The sequence below is a fragment of the Sturnira hondurensis genome, unplaced genomic scaffold, assembly GCF_014824575.4.
Source record: "Sturnira hondurensis isolate 20B ecotype Veracruz unplaced genomic scaffold, ASM1482457v3 Scaffold0025050, whole genome shotgun sequence".
NCBI lineage: Eukaryota > Metazoa > Chordata > Mammalia > Chiroptera > Phyllostomidae > Sturnira > Sturnira hondurensis.
The window spans coordinates 346,640-368,490 of NW_028097681.1; the positions used below are offsets into that span (position 1 = coordinate 346,640).

Below are 21,851 nucleotides of genomic sequence, written 5' to 3' on the forward strand. Positions count from 1 at the left end.
TCCCTTCTAAGATAAATAAATAAAATCTTTTAAAAAAAATCTTTTTAAAAAACCTGTAGAACATGTGATGTCTTAGGGGAAAAATTGATCAATGTAAAACTTTCATATCACAGGTATCATGGGGGATTTCCCGAAAGAGGGTCATACTTATAGACAATGTATTAAAATTAATTTTTGAGTGAGAATATAAATTGTACCATTTCAACTTTTCATGAATTACTCATATTATTTTCCCTTTTTCTAGAAACCACCTCCACTGTATGGAACCAGGCAATGGTACACAAATTTCAGAATTTCTTCTCCTGGGACTATCAGAGGCACCAGAACTGCAGCCCATCCTATTTGGCCTGTTCCTCTGCATGTACCTGATCACTGTGTTGGGAAACCTGCTCATCATCCTGGCCGTCAGCTCAGACTCCCACCTCCACACACCCATGTACTTCTTCCTCTCCAACCTGTCCTTGGCTGACATCTGTTTCACCTCCACTACCGTCCCAAAGATGTTAGTGAACATCCAGACACAGAGCAAAGCCATCAGCTATGCAGGCTGCATCACCCAGATGTATTTTTTCATACTCTTTGCAGGATTGGATGTCTTTCTCTTGACAGTGATGGCCTATGACTGATTTGTGGCCATCTGTCACCCCCTGCAGTACGTAGTCATCATAAACCCCCGGCTCTGTGGACTGCTGGTCCTGGTATCCTGGATCACAAGTTCTCTGTATTCCTCGTTGCAAAGCTTAATGGTATTACAACTATCCTTCTGTGCAGACTTGGAAATCCCTCATTTTTTCTGTGAATTCAATCAGATGGTCCAACTCGCCTGTTCTGACACCCTTGTTGAAAACATCATGATGTATTTTGGAGTTGGGGTGCTGGGTGGTGGTCCCTTTGTTGGGATCCTTTACTCTTACTCTAAGATAGTGTCCTCCATATGTGCAATCCCATCAGCTCAGGGGAAGTATAAAGCATTTTCCACCTGTGCATCTCACCTCTCAGTTCTCTCCTTATTTTATGGTACAAGCCTAGGTGTGTATCTAGGCTCTGCTGGTACCCACAGCTCACGGTCAAGTGCAACAGCCTCAGTGATGTACACTGTGGTCACACCCATGCTGAACCCCTTCATCTACAGTCTCAGAAACAGAGACATAAAGGGCGCTCTGAGAAGATCAGTTGGGATGGCAGCTATAAAAGGACCAATTTTCCTAGGGCTGAAGAAAATCCCATGATTGCAGTGCTCAAAGCCTCAGAGCCAGATGTTGTGACTCTTCACTCAGGTTGTGGTTTTTTAAAAATATATTTTATTGATTATGCCATTACAGTTGTCCCACTTACCCCCTTGATCCCCTTCCATCCTGCACACCCATTACCCCATTATTCCTCCCCTTTAGTTTATGTCCATGTGTCACAAGTTCTTTAGATTCTATATTTCCCATACTATTCTTGCCCTCCCCCTCATCTATTTTCTACCTACCATCTATGCTACTTATTCTCTGTACCTTTTCCCCCTTCTCCTCCTCCTACTTCCCTGTTGCCACATGATCTCCATTTCTATCGTTCCACTTCTGATATAGCTGTTCTCTTAGTTTGCTTTGTTTTAGGTGTGGTTGTTAATAACTGTGAGTTTGCTGTCCTTTCACTGTTCATATTTTTATCTTCTTTTTCTTAGGTAAGTCCCTTTAATATTTCACATAATAAGGGCTTGGTGATGATGAACTCCTTGAATTTGATCTTATCTGAGAAGCACTTTATCTGTCCTTCCATTCTAAGTGAAAGCTTTGCTAGGTAGAGTAATCTTGGTTGTAGGTCTTTGGATTTCATGACTTGGAATACTTCTTTCCAGCTCCATCTTGCTTGTAAGGTCTCTTTTGAGAAACCCGCTGACAGTCTGATGGGAACTCCTTTGTAGGAAACCGGCACCAGAAGGACCCAATTTGTTTGTGGGAAGCAGCAGAGGGGACCGGAGTCAGAGAGAGAGCATGGAGCTAGGGCCATTGCCCCTCTCTAACCCCGCCCCCACATACAGCATCACAACCCAGCGACCTGGATTGCCCTGCCCTGGTAAACACCTAAGGCTCCGCCCCTCATACCTAACAGGTGAAAACAGACCAAGACATTATGGCTCAAGAGGAACAGCTCAAAGCTCCAGAGCCAATACTGCTGAGCAAACAAGAGTTAGCCAACCTATCAAATGCACAGTTCAAAACACTGTGATCAGGATGCTCACAGGAGTGATTAATTTTAGTCACAAATTAGAGGAACAGATGAAGGCTAAACTAAATGAAATGAAGAAAAATGCACAGGAAACCAATTGTGATGGAAACGAAACTGGGACTCAAATCAAGGGAGTGGACCAGAAGGAAGAAAAAATGACCAAATAGAAAAATGTGAAGAAACAAGAATTCAAAAAAAAAATGAGGAGAGACTTAGGAACCTCCAGGACATCTTTAAACGTTCCAACATCCGAATTATAGGAGTACCAGAAGGGGAAGAGGAACAGCCACGAGTGGAAAACTTATTTGAACAAATAATAAAGGAGAACTTTCCCAATCTGGCAAAGGCAATAGACTTTCAGGAAATCCAGGAAGCTCAGAGAGTCCCAAAGAAGTTGGACCCAAGAAGGAACACACCACCGCACATTATAATTACATTAGCCAAGATTAAAGTGGAGAGAATCCTAGAAGCAGCAAGAGATAAGGGGAGAGGTTGTGGTTTTAAATGATGTTTCTTTTATCTATTTGCTGGAATTCCCATTTGTTTGTTTCAACTCCACATGGTTTAAGTGACCACCTAAATTGAGCCTTCTGCTCTGTCATATAGTTTGTCCCTGTGTTTTGTTTCTACCTTTACAGTTTTCCAACCTTAATCAGAAACACCTAAAATCCCAGTTTATTTCACAGGCAACAGGGATTTAATAATAACGTCTTCTCCAATGACATACATCACTGCATGTAACTTGTTCTTATTTTATAGACCAAATAGTCACAAGTGGTATTACTCAGGTGGACAAAACTGCACTTGGCTACATACATCATTTACAAAACTTCATTCCAGGAAATCTAAAACCACTGTTTGCACTTTTGTGTCTCTATTTCTTTGTACATCATTACCTTAACTTCTCTTTCTGAGGATGCAGGCTTGAGCATTGTTTTGTTTAAGTCTCACCCTATTGATAGTGGTGCTACAGGCTAGGAAAACCTGGGGCACTGGCTGGGTCCTACTGCTCATTATTCAGACTACAGTAGTGGCTGGACTTGCCCTTGTGGTCCTGATAATAATTGCTACAACCATCAGGAAACTAGGAAAAAATGAGGGTCATTACTCACACAGCTCTCAGGGACCACACAATAAGTCATGGAGAGAGAGAGAGAGAATGGACTGAAGCTCTGCCTTTTCCACAGCTGTGGCAGTAGAGGGAGAATCATGCAGCTTTGGAAGAGTGAGGACCGCGTGGCTTTGCGGTGCTCCCTTTTGCCACATGGTTTAGGAAGGAGGAGAGACTTTTCCTAGAAGAAAAGGGCTGAAAGGTCTCTTGCTTGTGGGCCATGAGAAGGTGCCACATGCCTTTGGATTAATTGGAGATTGTGACAGCAACACAGCTGTTGGTGCCAGGTTCTGGGAATTAGGTTGCAGACCTCTTTTGAAGGATCCTACTTATCTACTCTAAAGGGTTTTTAAAAATACATTATTTGGTGTCATTTTAAGGTCTTTATTTTCAAAAAGGACAATGTCTTTTTTAGAAGCTTGTTATTCAATGTTGTTCCAGAGCCTTTATACAAAAGAGCCAAACTCAGAATTTATAACAGCTTGTGAAGTAAGTGAATACACTATTCGTTCACATTACATGCAAATGAAATGTTGGTTCAGAAGGCCTAAAACAGCCTACACTAGATTCTGACACTGAGCCCCGACCTTGCTGGTCAAGGAGTGATCTTTGTTAGGATGGGCAGGGTAGGACAAAATGGCGGCTGAACTATAACCCAGAAGAGATGGCTGACATCAAACCAGAGAGCGGAAAGGGCGGGCTTTCTCCACATAACAACCTGAGCCCGAGAAGAACCAGCAATGATATATTTCCATTTTGTTCAAAGGTGACCCATCCTCAGCTCCCACAAAGAGAGCCAACCAAAATAAAACCCCACCACATTCCCTGCTTGGGTGCAGCTTCCCCAGGGAAGTCTCACTTGGGCAGGCAAACCCTAATAAAGCTCTATATGGCCTAACTCTGTGGCTAATTGGCACTTATTCCTTGGCGGAGCCTAAGAAAACCTTTCAGTCTTCAGGCCAGGACCTGCAGCATCAACACCACCTGCAAGATTGTTTGATTTTCAGAATCTCTGGCTCACCAGGATCTACAAAAGAACTAGAATCCTGGGTGATTTCTATGCACACTGAAGTTGGAGAAGTGCTGATCTAGGCTAGTCTTTCTCACCTTCTCATGTTGACAGTGGAGGCAGAATAATTATTGGTGATGGGAATTACAGGTGTTTAGCAGCCTCCCTCCAGATATTGCCAAACATTCCCCAAGGGGCAAAATCACCTCAGGTTGAGAATCACTGGCCCAGGGTTTGAAAACTGGAAGCAACCTGACAAATTCCAATCAAGGTCCCTCTGTGGCCCTGGCCTGCACTGCATTGGTTACAGTGTGGTCCCAATGCTCCAAGGTTGCAGGTTCAATTTCCAGGCAGGGCACATGCAAGAAAATCCAATAGGTGCATAAATAAGTGGAATAACAAATCCATGTTTAAAAAATCCATGTTCAATCTCTCTCTCCCCCTCTCAAATAAAGTTTGAGAGGGGGAGAGAGAATCACACAAATAAAATTTTTAAAAAAGAAGTGTGGGTGGTATGGTGGGGTATGGAGGTGGATAGGAGTATAAGGGAAATAAATGGTTGTAAAAATACCATAAAATACATAATTTTTTTAAGTTTTTAAAATCTACAGCGAAAAAAGAGATTAAAAAAAAGAAGGTCATCTCTTACTCTGTCCACCCCTTAATCACTGAGGTAGATCACTAAACCCCTTCAAGTCCCATGCTACAAAGGGGAGTAGAGTTCATAACAATACTACCTCATACAATGGACTTTTCAAAAATTTTTATCAGGTGGTGCTTATAAGATGCTTAGCTCAGCCCTGGCTGGTGTGGCTCAGGTGACTGAGTGCCAGCCCACAACCCAAAGGGTTGTTGGTTCCATTCCCAACTTAGGGCACATGCATGGGTTGAAGGCCACATCCCCAGTAGGGGGCACACAAGAGGCAACTACGCACTGACGTTTCTTTCCCTCTCTCCTTCCCTTCCCCTCTCTAAAAAGGAATAAAATATTTTTTAAAAAAGATGCTAAGCTCAGGTTATGTGGCATGAGAATATCTGAGTCTATCTCTCATAGTTAACATATTTTATAGTGAGGCACTAAATGACAGCTCTTAAGTTATGAAAGAACTCAAAATCCCTATTATTTTCACAAATGTGTCAGGAAGGAAGAGTGTGGTGCCCAGGACTGTATGTCAAAGGAACACAGCTCCCCATTCATTGAAGAGGGGATAGCAATGCTCTGGAGAAGGGTCAGTGGGACCTGGTCCTGAGAGACTTCTTAGTCTCAAACATTGGAGAAAATGCTAACTTAGAGTTAGGATAAGGTGGACAAAGTCAGGCCTCTGGAAAACAGAAAGATCAAGGAAAAGGAGAAATAACAACTGACTTTATTTAACGTCTCTTCTGGGCACTTGGGATCAGAAAATCATCAGGAAAAGTTTCCTTTGTGAATTCCAGAGGCCCAGGGAGAAATCACGTACTTAGAGGTGGAATACCATGAAGGAAATGTGCCTGATGAGCAGTTATAGAGAGACTACAAATATCTCCCTGTGCAGCCCCTCAGCTCCTACGTTGCTAGGCAGAATGTTTCTTGTTAATTCCCAAATCTGGCNTGCAGTATCTCCTCTCATACTGAGTATTCACATGAAAAGTTATTTAATAAATCTAAAGTGGAATAACACATATTAAAATGAATTACTACCTTGTCATATGGCAAATGTCCATATATATTGACATCTAGTTCTGGAATCATTAAGTGGATAATAACTGCATCTGCCAGAACACTCAAGGAACAGTGTATATTAAATTCTTTTATGTCTTGCCCCGGCTGGTGTGGCTCAGTGGATTGAGCACTGGCCTGTGAACCAAAATGTCACCAGTTTGGTTCCCTGTCAGGGCACATGCCTGAGTTGAGGACCAGACCCCCATTTGGGGGCAAACAATAGGCAACCAATTGATGTTCCTCTCTCTCTATTTCTCCCTCTCTTCTCTCTCTGAGAATAAATGAATGAAATCTTTTTTTAAAAATGAATGAATTCTTTTGGTCTAAGCCTCTGACAATTTAACTGAAGTTGTGTTCATATTATTAAATTATTGCTATTTTATATCTTGTTTCAGTTTGTATTTGATTTTTCCACTACATTTTGCTTACACTTTAACCTGGTCTCATTTTATCTTCATTCTTCATATTCTTAGTTTTGTTCCTGTGTGAGTTCACATCTATTCATGTATCTTTGTGAAAAACCCAAACAGGAACAAAGTAGATGAAGTCCCTGCTCTTTGGATCAATCAGTACAACTGCGAGCACAGAGAACAATGACTTGAATGTGTGTTGAAATAATGTCCTTAGGCAGAATCATACAAAGAAGGCTCTTCCGTCTAAATAGATAGAGTTGTGACAGTGTGGGCAGGGTTTACAAAGCGTGGTCTGGGGAGATTCTGCATGTTGGATGGAGACCAGAACCAGGACCAGGGTGTGCCAGCTGGGTTTGTCACAAAAGAGGTCAAAACCCACAGCCCAAGAAGTCATACAAAAGATGCCACATGAGAATAGGGAAAAAGGACATAACCTCATCTCCTATCAGACCATATAAAAATGAGCTGCTCAAATAATTATGAAATAGGTACAGAGAAAACAGGGATTCCTCTGCTTGGTTTTAAAAACCTCCAATTTTGTTACACTTTACATGTTTTCTTTTGTGAAGTGTTGGTTCATCCCTGTGCTCTGGGTGTGCAGTATGGAAAGATAACCATCGCGGTGTCACCTCTTCTGTCTTCTAGACAAGTTTGTTTGTGTTCTTTTACTATTTGTGCTGGGTGTCAGGGGAATGTGTTCAGGGTTCAAGTACAGCCAAAACCAAGGAAGACTTTTCTTCCTCAAACCTGAGCTCATTAGATCATTGTTTCCTCAACCATTTCATTTCATTCCTCTCTCTTTCTCTCTTTTATTCCTTGCTCTCATTCTCTCAGATTTTTATAGAATTACAACTATTATTTTATTTTTATTCATATTTGAAGTACAGTTATGCTCCCTTAATTTCAGGTGTACAACATAGTGATTTGACATTTATACACCTTACAATGTGATCACCACCACGAGTCTCATAACCACCCGTCACCAAGCAATTATTAAGATACCACTGACTGCATTCCCCATGCTGTCACACTAACTACATGTCCATGACATTTATTTTGTAATTGAAAGTTGTACCTCTTATTCCTCTTCTCCCTTTTCACCCACTCCCTCACCATCTCTTCTCTGGCAACCCTCTGTTTGTTCTGGGTATCTTTCAGTTTGGTTTTTGTTTTGCTTTGGTTGTTCATTTGTTTTGTTCTGTTTTGTTTCATTTTAGATTCTACATGTAAGGGGAATTATATGGTATTTGTCTATCTCTGACTTCACTTAGCATGATGCCCTCTAGGCCCATCCATGGTGCTGCAAATGGCAAAATGTCATCCTTTTTTATTGTCTCTGCTTCTATGTTGTGAGTATGTGAAACACAGACATTATTCTTGTCTTATTATTTATTAATTGTTGTATTATTTTCCATATGAACAGCTGCATACCTATTTTGCTCCACCCTGTATGTATGTCATTCATTATATATATCCATGTATATATCACTCATTATCCATTCATCTATTGTGCAATGAGCAATTCCTTGCTCATTGCACATTATTTACATTAGTCAAGGTATGTGCAGATTTTTTTAATGTTTGTTTAACTACAGAGCAGAACATGGCCATCCCAATATGCAGCCCAGGTATTTTATCTGAGGGAGGTATAGGACAGGAATTGCTGGGAACCATTTCTATGATGTGCAGGGGAGTGATCTGACCATGTTGCTTGTAGCCACTCGCAGCTGAATCAGTATGGCTGAGGCTGAGAAAGACATGCAAATAACACAACAATGGTCATAGCGTGTGGGTGGGGGATGAGAGTGACTTGTGCATGTGACAGTCCACCAAACAGGGGGACTAGGAATCACAAACTCCAAGGAAACTCTTACAAACAGGGGCCAGAACTCAATTTAGAGGAAGCACTGAGGAGGGGATCTGTCTCCCTCATGGGACACATTTGCAACAAGATTAATCAAGGGCAAGAGGAGTGTGGACAAGAAAGTCCCTGTGTCTGAGGTTTGAGCAGCAGCAGCAGCAGCGAGGCCACATCACTCCAATGCGTCTGACACCTTCTCTCCTCCTCTTCCTTATGCTCATTCACTGCCAACACCGGCTGCCTTTCTCAAGCGGAAAATTAAAACAAACACCTTCCTCAGGGCCTTTGCACAGGCCAATTCTCTTGCTGAGCACACATTTTCCCACATAAACTTGAATAATCCCCTTCCCTTTCTTACTTAAGTTCTCTGCACTAATGCCATCTTATTTGCAGGTCTTGCCTAAAAGCCCATGAAAAATTAAACACCCCCTTCATTTCTTTATACCTGCCTTCCCTTTCTTCTATACCACCTGTCACCATCTGAAGTGTTATAGATTTTTATTATTTGCTTCTATCATTTTCTCCATCATAGCCTTATAGGAAATTTTGTTTTTTGGCATGCTATAAGCATAGCCTGGACAATGTGGGAAATATGTTCTGCATTCAATTCACATTCCTGAAACACATGAGAAACTTCTCATTAAAACTGTAGAAATACATGATGACTTAGGGGAAAAATTGATTGATACAAAAGTTTTATTTGACATGTGGCAACATGGATTTCCTGAAAGGGGACCATATTCATACACAATATATTAAAATTAATTTTTGACTAATAATATAAATGGCAGCATTTAAACTTTTGGGAATTAGTCATATTATTTTCCTCTTTCCTAGTATCACTTCCACTGTATAGAACCAGGCAATGGTACACAACTTTCAGAATTTCTTCTCCTGGGACTATCAGAGGAACCAGAACTGCAGCCAGTCCTATTCGGTCTCTTCCTCTCCATGTACCTGATCACTGTGTTGGGAAACCGGCTCATCATCCTGGCTATCAGCTCAGACTCCCACCTCCACATGCTCATGTACTTCTTCCTCTCCAACCTGTCCTTGGTAGACATCTGTTTCGCCTCCACCACCATCCCAAAAATGCTGGTGAACATCCAGACACAGAGCAAACACATCACCTATGAAGGCTGCATCACACAGATTTATTTTATTGTACTCTTTGCAGTGTTGGACATACTTCTCCTGACTGTGATTGCCTATGACCATTTAGTGGCCATCTGTCACCCCCTGCACTACACCATCATCATGAACCCCTGGATCTGTGGACTGCTGGTTCTGGTGTCCTGGATCATGAGTGCCCTGAATTCCTTGTTACAGAGTTTAATGGCATTCAGGCTCTCCTTCACAGTCTTGGAAATCCCCCACTTTTTCTGTGAACTCGATCAGATGATCCAACTCACCTATTCTGACACCTTTCTTAATAACATGGTGATGTATTTTTCAGCTGTCCTGCTGGGTGGTTGCCCCTTTGCTGGGATCCTTTACTCTTACTCTAAGGTCATATCCTCCATATGTGCAATCCCATCAGCTCAGGGGAAGTATAAAGCGTTTTCCACCTGTGCATCTCACCTCTCAGTTGTCTCCTTATTTTATGGTACAGTCCTAGGTGTGTATCTCACCTCTGCCAGTACCCACAGCTCACAGTCAAGTGCAACAGCCTCAGTGATGTACACTGTGGTCATACCCATGCTGAACCCCTTCATCTACAGTCTCAGGAACAAAGACATCAAACAAGCTCTGACAGCATTTTTTTGTGAAGGAAATGACCAACAGGCAAACCATCCTAAGACTAAAGTAGTGCCCATGATTGTCGAGGTCAAAGGCTCAGAGTCGGCTATTGTGCTTATTTTCAGACTAAGGAAATAGAACCTTCTCTTTCTATTTATTTCCTGGAATTTCCATGTCTTTGACCCTAACTTCTCTATTCAATTTCAGAAACTCACTTTATTAAGCTTTCTTCTCTCTTATGTCCCACAGCTTTTCCCTTTGTTGTTTTTCTACCTTTCCTAATTTATTTCCATCATGGGCCAGAAGTATTTGGAAAATCCCATATACCTAATGAGACAACATGGTTTTTTAAAATAATTTTCCCAAATGACATAAATTATATGAAATAATTTTTTTTTCTAAAAGATTCATCCTGAATCGTACTATTCCTATGGGGGAAAGTACACTTAATTACCAAGGAAATTTATACAATTTTATAAGTGAGGAAATGTGAAACCACGGTTTTTTATTTTTATGTCTGACATTCCTTTATATACATCTTTATGTCTTAACTGTTCTTCTTGACAAGGCAGACTCTAACATACAGTGTGTTTAATAGCCTGTCCCTGAATTTTATTCTCCTCATTAGGATCCTGTTCCCCTTTGGCTCAGTGTTCACAATCCCTCCTAAGCCCTTTGCAAAGCAGTTATCAAATACATGTCTCCAACAGGTCTTCAGTGCAAGGCAAATTTTAATAAAATTGGCCTAACATGACCTTTGGACCATAGATTACCTTCAATACAGTGAAGCCAAGTTGTGTAATTGCTGTGCAAAATATTTTTCCTCATGATGTGCATCTAGGAGCATGAAACATTGGCATCCACGGGTAATCAAGGGTGGGAGGTGGTGATTGCTGGGGTGGGGGGAGTGGTGGGAGGAAATGGAGACAGCCATACTTAAACAATAATAAAAAAGTAAACTAAAAAAAGGTGGGAGAGAAAGATTGTTGTCCATGTGTAAGGTGGTTTATAATAGATATGGGTAAAGAACTCATTAGTATTGTTGTATTTTTATTGAATTATCTTTGTGTTTCTACTTAAAATCTTCTAATGCTCACTATAATATGACCCCTTTCATTGCTATAAAGGCAATATACTCCCCCTTCTAAATTTCCCATAACCACAGAAGGGATGGTGAGTGATCACTGTCAGTGTTATCCATCATTATCTCCATGAGGCTCAGGACTCCATCCATCCTCTCTGATCAAAGTGTGATTGAAGAGAGGGCTTGGGCTCCTGTCATTCATATGAACCAGAACCACCAGTTTTCCTATGCAAATATGCATGTCCTTTAAATCTCTCCTGGTTACAGGGAAATGAACCCCCAACAAGAGACCTTAGATATAGTTCTGTCTTAGAAACAGAGAACAGACTGACAGTTGCCAGAGGGAGCAGGTTGGAGGGCTGGCTGAAAAAAGAGAAGGGACTAAGCATTACAAACTGGTAGTTACAAAAGAGTCACAGGGCTGTAAAGCACAGCATAGGGAATATAGTCAGTAATATTGTAATAACTTAGTTACTAAGTGTGGTGCCAGGTGGACACTAAAAATATTGGGAGGATCCTTTAGTAAATTATATGATTGTCTAACCACTATGCTGTACACCTGAAACTAATATAATATTGAATGTCAACTGTAATTGAAAAATAAAATTTAAAAAAGAAAGTGCACCAATCATATGTCAGAACACTTAAAAGAACCCTGATGGCCCTGGCTGATGTAGCTCAGTGGATTGAGCATGGGCCTGCAAACCAGAGTATCGTGGTTCGATTCCCAGTCAGGGCACATGCCTGGGTTGCAGGCTAGTTCCCATCAGGGGACACACGAGGGGCACCATACATTGATATTTCTCTCCCTCTCTCCTTCCCTTCCCCTCTGAAGATAAATAAATAAAATCTTTAAAAAAAAAAGAACTCTGGATGGTGTGGCTCAGTGGACTGAGCACTGGCCTGCAAACAAAAGGGTCATGGGTTCAATTCCCATTCAGGGCACATGCCTGGGTTGCAGGCTAGGTCCCCAGTAGGGGACACAAGAGAAGAAACCACACATTGCTGTTTCTCTCCCTTTCTTTCTCCCTCTCATCCCCTCTGTCTAAAACAAAATAAGTAAATTTTTTTAAGAACACTTAAAAGACAAATTAAAAATTAATACTATTTTCAGCATTTAAAAAATAAATTGAAGTAAAAAATAAATTTAAATGCTTCAGAGCATTGAAAATGAAGTAAATAAATACATACAAGTTGTCTGAAACAAGCTAAAATGACAGAGTAACCAGGAATGCTGTCTTCAAATAGGAGAACAAATGCCAGAATGTTCTTCTTATACTTGGCGCTAATAAATCATCTTTTACACATATTTCTAACTAGTTTTGTGTCTATTATCCCTTATTGTTCCTTTTGGCCTTCTGTGATTAGATCTATTTCTAACCCTTGCATCATCTTCAGCCATTATATCCACATTTGACTAAAGCTCACCTTTCCTTCCATAAGTGTCCCATTTAAATCCATCTACTTTATTTCTTAGGGGACAGCACAAACACAGTTCCCCACTACCACAATCATGCAGTCGAGTTTCCCACACTTGGGGAAAACCCAAGGGTCAGCACACCCGGAGTGCAATGGGTGAGCCTCACCCTGGGAAAACCACCTTCATGACATGGTATCTCTCCTGCCAAGTAAGTATAAAATCCATCTCTCTTAACATAAGAAGTTATAACTGAGAGACTGCTTCCTCTGCATTTTTAAAAACCCCTCTATTATATTTTTTCATTTCCAAGTCCTTGGAAATCTACTGGATCAGTGACCCATGTTAATATCCTTAAAATATTATTTTGTGTCTTTCAATAAGTTACTTTTAGATTCTCACTCAATTGTGTTCATAAAATTATTTTGAAACCTACTTTTACCCTAATTTTACTCCTACTGATGATCTGTATACCGTAAATGGTTAGTTTTTTTTAAAACTTCTCTTCCTATGTTATGCTCACATACATACTCATGTGCTTTTGTACAGATGCATGAACAGCATCCTGCCCATCAGAAATGCTCTTTATGTGTTCTGCAGGGGTTTTTGGCGTGTCTACTCTTCCTTCCTACCCAGCAATACCTATGATCTTCCCTCCAATCAACTGGTGCAATGCTCATTCATTATCATCATGTCCGTGTAATATTCCACAGTTTAGCTGTACTAGTAACACTTGAAATCTAAGGTATACTTTATCAATACATCGCTGTTATAACAATATATGAAAATATTTTGAGATTGTTACATTCAAACTCTGGTTCTCCACTAGAGACAATACTGTTCCCCCAGGGGACACTGAGAAATTTTATAGACATTTTTGCCTGGTCCATGGGAGATGTCAGTAAAGTCCAGGGATGCCCTGAACATCCTGCAATGGCCAGGAGAGACCACTCCTCAGACAAAGACCTGGTCCAGGATGTCAGTCCTGCAGAAACTGAGGAGCACTGCATTAGAGACACAGGTCCTTGTGGTGTGTGTGTGTGTAGCTGCCTTCAGACTGTTCTCCCAATGTTGTAACACTTCACAGTTCTGCCAGGAAAAAACAGAGCACCCCTTTGCTACCTGTTTAAAAGTCCAGCCCCAGCTCTTTATGTTTCCTCCAGGCTGATGGGTGTGAAAGAGATGTTTTTGTTGTTTTCCACACTATACTGACTTTGATCCATAGTTCATATATTTGATGGCAATTTTGAGCATTAGTATTATATGTTCATATATGCCCATTATTCCACCATTATTAGCCTTTCAAATTATTTTTCACAATTATTGTTTCTCAGCTGACTTTTGGGAGACACTTCAGCAATAAAAGTGTTTTACATTTTCTTTAGTTAAATATGTCTGTCTTCTTACTTCTGGGTCTCTTCACTTGATTACAATGGTTTGGCCTACCCATAAAAATTAATATGTAGTTTTTTATCTGTTCACCAAAAAGTCTTGGTTAGCCTTCCAGTGAATAGGCAATTCCTCTGATTTTCTGTGATATAAGTGATAAACTTCACTTGCTTCCAGTTCAATACTTATTTTGCCAGCTCATACTCAACAATCCAATCTTTCCAGATATATTGACATGCAAATTTTCCATGTGTTAAATGTACTTGTATACTGAGACTTAATGCCTCATTCATTCAACAACTAATTGCTGAGCATCTGCTGTTTGCCATAATGTCTAGGAACATTCAACATCACCTTCTATGTCTATGCCTTTGCCAACTTAATTGCAAGTCCATGTTCATATCATTAAATTATTACTACTTCATGTCTTGTTTCTGTTAGTTTTGATGTTTCACTCAATTTTTTGATACAGTTGCTTGAGAATCATTTTGGTTACTCTAGTTTCATTCTCCCTGCCATTCCTGTCATTCTGTAACCTCACATTTCTTTAAATGTGTTCTATGTAAGTGCACATACATTCCCATACATTTGTGAAAATAGAAAGGTGAACAGAACAGGTGATACCCTCCTTGTTCAGATCTTGTATTGTGATGGTGAAGGCAGAGCACAATGAAATACATGTTTGCATGATAACATGCTCTGGCTTAAATCATAGAAAGAAAGTTATCCAGCATAAAAGAATGGAATTGCCACAGCATGTGCAGAATTTTCTAGAGTACCATCTGGGAGAACTTTGCATGTTGGATGAAGACCAGAACCAGAATTAGTGTGCTCTGGTTTGTCAAAAATAGATCAAAACACAAAGTCCAAAAAAAACCCAGAAAGGATGCCACATTAGAGAAGTCAGAAAGGGACCTGCCTCATCTGCAATTCAACTTTGTAAAAACCCCTTCCTTGCAAACATAATTCACACACACAATCATCACCATCATCATCATCATCATCGTCCCTCCCCACACCTATCTAAACATGAATGTGCTGCCAATATTAAAACTGATTTCACTTATAGATCAACCACTGCAAATTGTGGATTTGATAAAGATCCTGAATCAAATCAGATGTGAAGCCAGGAAACAAACAAGCAAGATAGTTGGACAAATCAAAAAACTGATGAGATATTTGATTATGCAAAAAACTTATTATAATCATAGTGTTTGATAATATTGTATTTCTATTCTAAAGATCCCTGTCTTTAACAGACACCAACATGTTTACAGATAAAATCGTGCACTCTCAGGCATGTATGGCCAGCTCATTCCATGGGATGAAAATACAACTCACTTAGGAGTTGATCATTTTTGAGTTAAGATGATAAACACATGGAAGTTGGATCTTCTCTGTTCCCTGTCTTTGTGTATGTTTAAAATTTTTCATTAAAATATTTTAATATAAGTAGTATATTCAGTTCACTGTTCACACTGCAATTCTTTAAAAAATTAAAACTCACAAATACAAATGAGTCACTTTGTTTCTGATCCTTATTCAATCTCAATACATGCGAAGATAACTACTCAGAATTTAGCAATTCTTATTCTCTTCTTTAAACTGTGTTACTCTACCCTCTGGACCCTGTAGAGTAACACAGTTTAAAGAAGAGAATAAGAATTGCTAAATTCTGAGTAGTTATCTTCACATGTATTGAGATTGAAAAAGGATCAGAAACAAAGGGAGAGGGGAGAGAATCAAAGGGGAAAAGGGAATGGACTCTTATGAACAAGTATAAAGGAAACATGGACAATAACTAAGGGTGGGGGGTGGAAAGGGGAGGGAATATAAGACAGAAACCTGTACTTGAACAAGAATTTAATAAAAATTATATTAAAAAAACAAAACAAAAACAAATCATTCTGGATTATAAATTCATGTATCATTAACCATGAATTCAACAAGTACACAGTGATCTCTTCGATCTGAAATTGCATCAGAGTGTAAAGTTGTACTTTAAAAGGATTAAATTAATAAAATAAATAAATATTCAAAATCAGTAAAATATGGCACCTTCACCTAAGGGTAAATAAATAAATCCACTGTTTAAAAAATAAATAAATAAACTGTGTTACTCTAAAACACAACCAATTATTCCATATTTTTCATTGTTGACACTATTACAAATGTCCCCATTCCCCCTTGCCTTTGCCCACCTCCACTTACCCCTCACCCTCCTTGCCCTCTGGCCATCACCACACTGTTGTCTGTGTCTAGATGTTATGCATATATGTTCTTTGGTGAATCCTTCACCTACTTTCATCCAGTCCTTTCCATCCCTCCCTTCTGACAGCTGTAAGTCTACTCCATGTATAACCACACCTCTATGCTGTTTCTCAGTTTAGTTTGTTCACTAAATTCTCTATATAAGTGAGATCATATGGTATTTGTCTTTCTCTGACTGGCTTATTTCACTTAGCATGATGATCTCCAGATCCATCCATGCTGCAAAGGATAAGAGCTCCTTCCTTTTTACTGCCACATAGTATTCCATTGTGTAAATGTACCACAGCCCTTTTATCCACTCTACTAATGGATGCTTGGGCTGCTTGCATATCTTGGCTATTGCAAATAATGCTACAATGAACACAGAGGTTCATATATTCTTTCAAATTAGTGTTTTAGAATTCTTAGGATATATTCCCAGAAGTGGGATCACTGGGTAAAAAGTGAGTTTCATTTTTAATTTTTTGAGGAAACTTTATACTGTTTTCCGCAGTGGCTGCATTAATCTGCATTCCCACCAACAGTGCACAGAAGTTCCCTTTTCTCCATATCCTTGCCAGCTCTTGTTGCTTGTTTGATGATTAGTGACGTTGAGCATATTTTCAGATGTCTATGGACCATCTGTATGTCCTCTTTAGAGAAGTGTCTATTCAGGTCCTTTGCCATTTTTTAATTGGATTGCTTGTCTTCCTGGTGTTGAGTTGCATAAGTTCTTTATAAATTTTGGGAATTAACCCCTTATCAGATACATCATTGGCAAATATATTCTCCCACTCAGTGGATTCCCTTTTCCTCTTGCTGATGGTTACTTTTGCAATGCAGACACTTTTTATTATGGATCTGGACACTATTATGCTAAGTGAATTAAGCCAGTCAGAGAAAAACAAATACCATACGGTGTCACTTATATGTGGAATCAAATTAACAAAATAAACTGACAAAATAGAAAGAGGCATGGATACAATGAACAGACTGACAGCTGTCAAACGGGGGGTGGTAGGGCAGATTGGGTGAAACAAGGTGAAGAAATTAGCCAAAAAACTTATATGCATGACCCATGGATGTGAACAACAGTATGGTGATGGCCAGAGGGAAAGTGGGGTGGGGACTGGCTGGAGGTCAGCAAAGGTGGGAGGGAATTCGGACTGAAGAGACTGCTTGGGGCAATGGGCATATGATGCCATATGTAGATGATGTTTTATTGAGGTGTATGCTTAACACCTGTATGGTTTTGTGAACCAATATCACCCCAATAAATTCTATTTTTAAAAACAATACAAGTATTTAGTGTTTTTAAATAATCTTATAAGTTACCCCCTTGCAACTAAAACCATGTCAGTCAAAGGTCAACTGCATATAGCAACAAGGAGCATATTCATAAAAACATTGAGAATGAAGTCATAGCCATTTAATAGATCCACAGGGAACATACCTCAAAGCAAGTTGTTGGTAAATTGGTTCATTGGGTAAACTGGGAAATCAATCTTTTACTGAGTGGGCTTTGGGAAACTGGCCACTGGACAAATAAACCCAATCTTGAGTGTTGCTGGGATGTTCTGGTAGTCAGGCTGCCTGTAGGTTTCAGAAACAGGTTAGAGAAATGGCTTAGGACTGAGAGTGCTGGGGCAGGACTGGTCTTCAAGGAATCTGCAGGGACCTGGGTAGCCATGTTGTAAACTCAGGACTCAACCTCAGTCTCCCTGCACTGGTGCCCTCTTCCCCACCTCTCCTCTGAATTCTCGCAATTAAAATCCAGGAGGAGAGATGATGACCATCTTCAAAGAAGAGAGTGCCTACCAGTAGGAATAGAAAGAGAAGTCAGGGTTCCTACGGAATCTATGGCCACCATAGATAATGGTGAGACATAACAAAAAAAAAAGCAACAGAAAAGAAAAATCACGGGCTTAGTGTGGGGAATCATCACATCATCTTAGAGATACCACAGGGGACATGGCCATGCCTACAAATTTCTTAAGTGTTGGTTCCTGTCCATTGGAGCCTGGTGGAGGGGAAGGAATGGGGAGTGGAGGCAGAGGGCTCCTGGGTTGTTCACTTACATTAGCTGGAACTTACAAGGTCCTAGACCTTTCTAAAGCTTTAGAATATTCACTGCTGGGGCCCAGGGCTGGTGGGTGTAACCTGCACAGGTAGACAGAGATAGGATGAGGACAGGGAGAAATGAGCAAACGTGAGGAATGAAGGAGAATGTGGGACTTGTGGAGGTGCATGAGGAGAGCAGCCCCTCATGGCCGATGCAGAGAATGTCCTGGTCCAGGCCATAAGGACCAGCTGGACAATGCCACAGGGCAGTTTACTGTACTTTATTGTAAATAATTATGCTCATACCTACATCAGAGACAAAGGAACTGAAGATTGGAAATATTCAAACTTTAATAATCAGTAGTCAAAGCATGTGCCCCATGATCCTCCTCCACGATGTACATGTCCTAGTTCCTCCACCCGTCCCTCGGAGACCCTGGGTGCAAACCCAGTTTGCACATTTCTTGGGATGTTGACCTCACTGAGCCTTTGTTTTCCCATCTGAACAAGGGGGAAATTATTGAATACACCTCACAAAGCTGTTTTGAAAATTATATCGGAGGATCAAGCCAAGCCATGGTAAATCTTATTATTGGACTGATATTGGTGGAAGTGTCCAAAAGGTGGTGGATGCTGAGAACTGCTGGCCCCATGAGGTTAAGCTTTTTTTTTTTTTAAAGATTTTATTCATTTATCTCTAGAGGGGAAGGGAAAGAGAAAGGGAGAGAAATATCAATGTATGGTTGCTTCTGGTGCATCCCCACAGGGAACTGGCCAGCAACCCAGGCATGTGCCCTGACTGAGAATTGAACCATGATTGTGTGGTTCGCAGGCCCATGCTCAATCCACTGAGCTACGCCAGCCAGGGCTCCCATGAGATTAAGCTTTTTCCACCACCCAGAGACCTGTGGAAGGAGATGATAAGATTAGCTGACAGGGATGTGGGGACAATGGGCACCATGTCAGTGACTTCCAGCTCAAAGATGTGTCACAGGACCTCAGAGTCATAAGCCACCAGCTCAGCCAATGCTTCCAATCTCCTCAACTTATTTCAAGTCAGTCACCAGGAAGGATCAAAGTGTATCTCATAGCTGACTGCCTCCACAGTTTGGTAGAAAATTAAGAACAGAAAAAGTGGGTGAGATGGGAGCCTCTAGAAGCTGGAGGCAGCCCCTAGAGCCAGCAAAAGAATGTAGGCCTTGGAGCAAGAGAGACCTGAGTTCAAATCCTGGCTCCGCTCCCAACTCACTCTGAAATCTCAGGTACGCCACTCCCCTTTCTGAGCCTCAGTTTGCTCATCCAGAATGGGGGGAAGGCAGCTAACACATGGTCCCTGGAAAGTGAGAGAACCCAGGACATGTAGGTAAAGTGAAGGGTTGAAACAGGGTTGAAATATGTGTGAGTCAGATGGGAATGAGAGGGGCACCCAGGGCAAGGAGAGATGGGAGGGGTGAGAGAAACCCTACCTTGTCCTAGGTATCCATAAGCAGGACCGAGTATTCCAGGATGTATGGTTGGGGTTACTGAGGTTTCAGCTGATGATGCAGAAATTTAGTTGGCTCTCTTCCTGATTAAGCTCTGGGAAACCTGGACTGGGGCAACCAAGAGAAAGACATGAAGAGGATCTCAGCACAGAGAGGGTCACTGCTTGATGTCAGCATCAACCAAAACCAGACTCACATGCTGGGAGCTGTGGGGGCTTCCCCCGTGGAAAGTAAACCAGTGAGGAGAAAAGCTGGACTTTTACAGGGATTCTTCTGAACTGAGGTTTTCTATCTGTGCTTATATTTTTCCCACCTCCTGCAATGCTCTTCCACCATCTCATCATTTTGGAAAACTCCTAATCACACTTCAGGAGCCCAACAAGATGGAACTTCACCAGAACAGGGGCACAGCTCTCTTTTTATTCTCATGTCCCAGTGGCTACCACAGTGCCAGGCAGCGCACAGTGACTCAGACACTGGCCCTCAGTGTCCACAACATTATGAATGAAATGAGATTCATTCACATGGACTACTGAGTCCTGTGGAGGAAGTGGAACAGCACAGCCACTCTCTCTAGCGGGGAGCGCCTCTGAGTGCCTCAGCCACTCTCTCAAGAAGAGAGCACCCCAACCCTTTTCTTAACGAGCTTTTATTGGGTTCAATTTGCACAGGAAGAAAGCTCATCAATCATTATCAAGCAGAAATGATTACACAATAGATAACATTCAAAGAACTCTGAGGGCTTATTCTGAGTTAGGGTCAGAGCGAGAAAAGGTCAGAAAACTTTGTGAAACTAACTCACTTCCTGCTTGGTCCCTTATTATTTAAATGGAGGGTATTAGCAAAGTAGGCTTCACAGAATTTTATGCAGTTTTTCTTAGGCCTGATCACCCTAGGGAACCTGCCCTTTCCAGCATGGGGCAGCACCTACCACAAGCATTGTTTCAGGCTTAAGGCATGTTTCAGGCTTAAGTCAGGCAGGGGAAGTAAGGCAGCCAGGAGATTAGGAGACTTCTTGCAGACAGAATGAGGACTCAGGCTATGTCAAAGCCAAGGGGCGAGGGTCCATCACTACTTTTTTCTGTAGCCTCCAAGTCCTTCCCTGCCCCCCTCCATGATTGTGCCTGTTTTAGATGGTTCCATGCTTTGGGAATCTTACCTGTCACTGGCTAAGTGATCAAGCATTGGGGGTCAGGCAGGGTGAAGTAAAAGGAGCAGAGGCAGTGCCCCTGCCAGGGAGATAAGTTTTGTCTCCTTAGTGGCTTATGGTCCAAAAGTTGGTCACTCCATGTAAACCATGGGGGATTACAGCCCCCAAAACCAGGCAGGGCAGTTCCCAATAAACAGTGTCCCTTTCCAGGAAGCCCTCCGTTACTTTCCCCGCCTCTGTACACCCTTGACACTCCACTAACATCAGTGTCTCTGCTGTGTTGTGTCTCTAAGTAGTCTGTGGTTCAATTGACTGTGAGTTTTTCAGAGACCAAACCTATCCTCTATCTCCATGGCCAGCACATGGCTTGAGACAAAATGGCCATGTGTATGTGCTTGTTGAATGAATGAATGGAATCTGCCCCAAATCCCCATCCCGAGGGGCTGAGGCACTCATCTTTCATTTGTTAACTCCTTTACTTATTCATTGGGCACCACAATGTTCCAACTTATTACAACTGGACAATGCCACACTGGACAACCCTAATTGTAGAGTTGGATAAGTAAAAAATTGCAGTAAAGTGTCTCTAAGTTTTGATCTGTTGTCCATCTAGAAGCTGTGGGTGTGTGGTGCAGGGTTTCTCATCTTCAGACCCACTAAGGTGTGGGGCCATATTCTTTTTGGTGGTGGACTCTACTGTGCATTGGAAGATTAGCAGTGTCTCTGGTTTCCACTTACTAGGTGCCATGAGAAACCTCCCACTGCTGTGGCAATTAAAGATGTCTGCTGCTCACCTGGTTCCAGTGTCCTCTCTTAACCAAAGGGTTATAGGTTCATTTTCCAGTCAGGGCACATACCTAGGGTTTGATTCCCAGTTTAAGCATGAGCCTGTGTGTCCCTCAGTCTGAATGCCTACAATCTCCAGTATGGGCACTGATCCCCAGTCTGGGTGCACACTGGAAGCAA

The 21,851-nt window shown here is 41.3% G+C and overlaps 1 protein-coding gene, 1 non-coding gene and 1 pseudogene across 2 annotated transcripts; 2 read left to right on the forward strand and 1 right to left on the reverse strand.

Annotated features, from left to right (window-relative positions):
- Nucleotides 1-309: 309 nt before the first annotated feature.
- On the forward strand, nucleotides 310-1,229 carry LOC118982160 (olfactory receptor 7A10-like; annotated as a pseudogene).
- Nucleotides 1,230-9,261: 8,032 nt separating this feature from the next.
- On the forward strand, nucleotides 9,262-10,188 carry LOC118982161 (olfactory receptor 7A10-like). Its single transcript, XM_037039105.1, has 2 exons — nucleotides 9,262-9,616; nucleotides 9,899-10,188. The coding sequence occupies exons 1-2, from the start codon at nucleotides 9,262-9,264 to the stop codon at nucleotides 10,186-10,188; spliced, it is 645 nt and encodes a 214-aa protein (XP_036895000.1).
- A 2,420-nt stretch (nucleotides 10,189-12,608) lies between these two features.
- LOC118982164 (U1 spliceosomal RNA) lies at nucleotides 12,609-12,770 on the reverse strand. The gene has a single exon (XR_005065493.1). It is a non-coding gene; the product is annotated as a U1 spliceosomal RNA (small nuclear RNA).
- Nucleotides 12,771-21,851: the final 9,081 nt, after the last annotated feature.

Coding starts and splice junctions, on each gene's coding strand:
- LOC118982161 (XM_037039105.1), top strand. CDS start 9,262: ATGTACCTGATCACTGTGTTGGGAAACCGGCTCATCATCCTGGCTATC. Junction 9,617..9,898: donor TCTGGTGTCCTGGATCATGA/GTGCCCTGAATT, acceptor CTCACCTCTCAG/TTGTCTCCTTATTTTATGGT.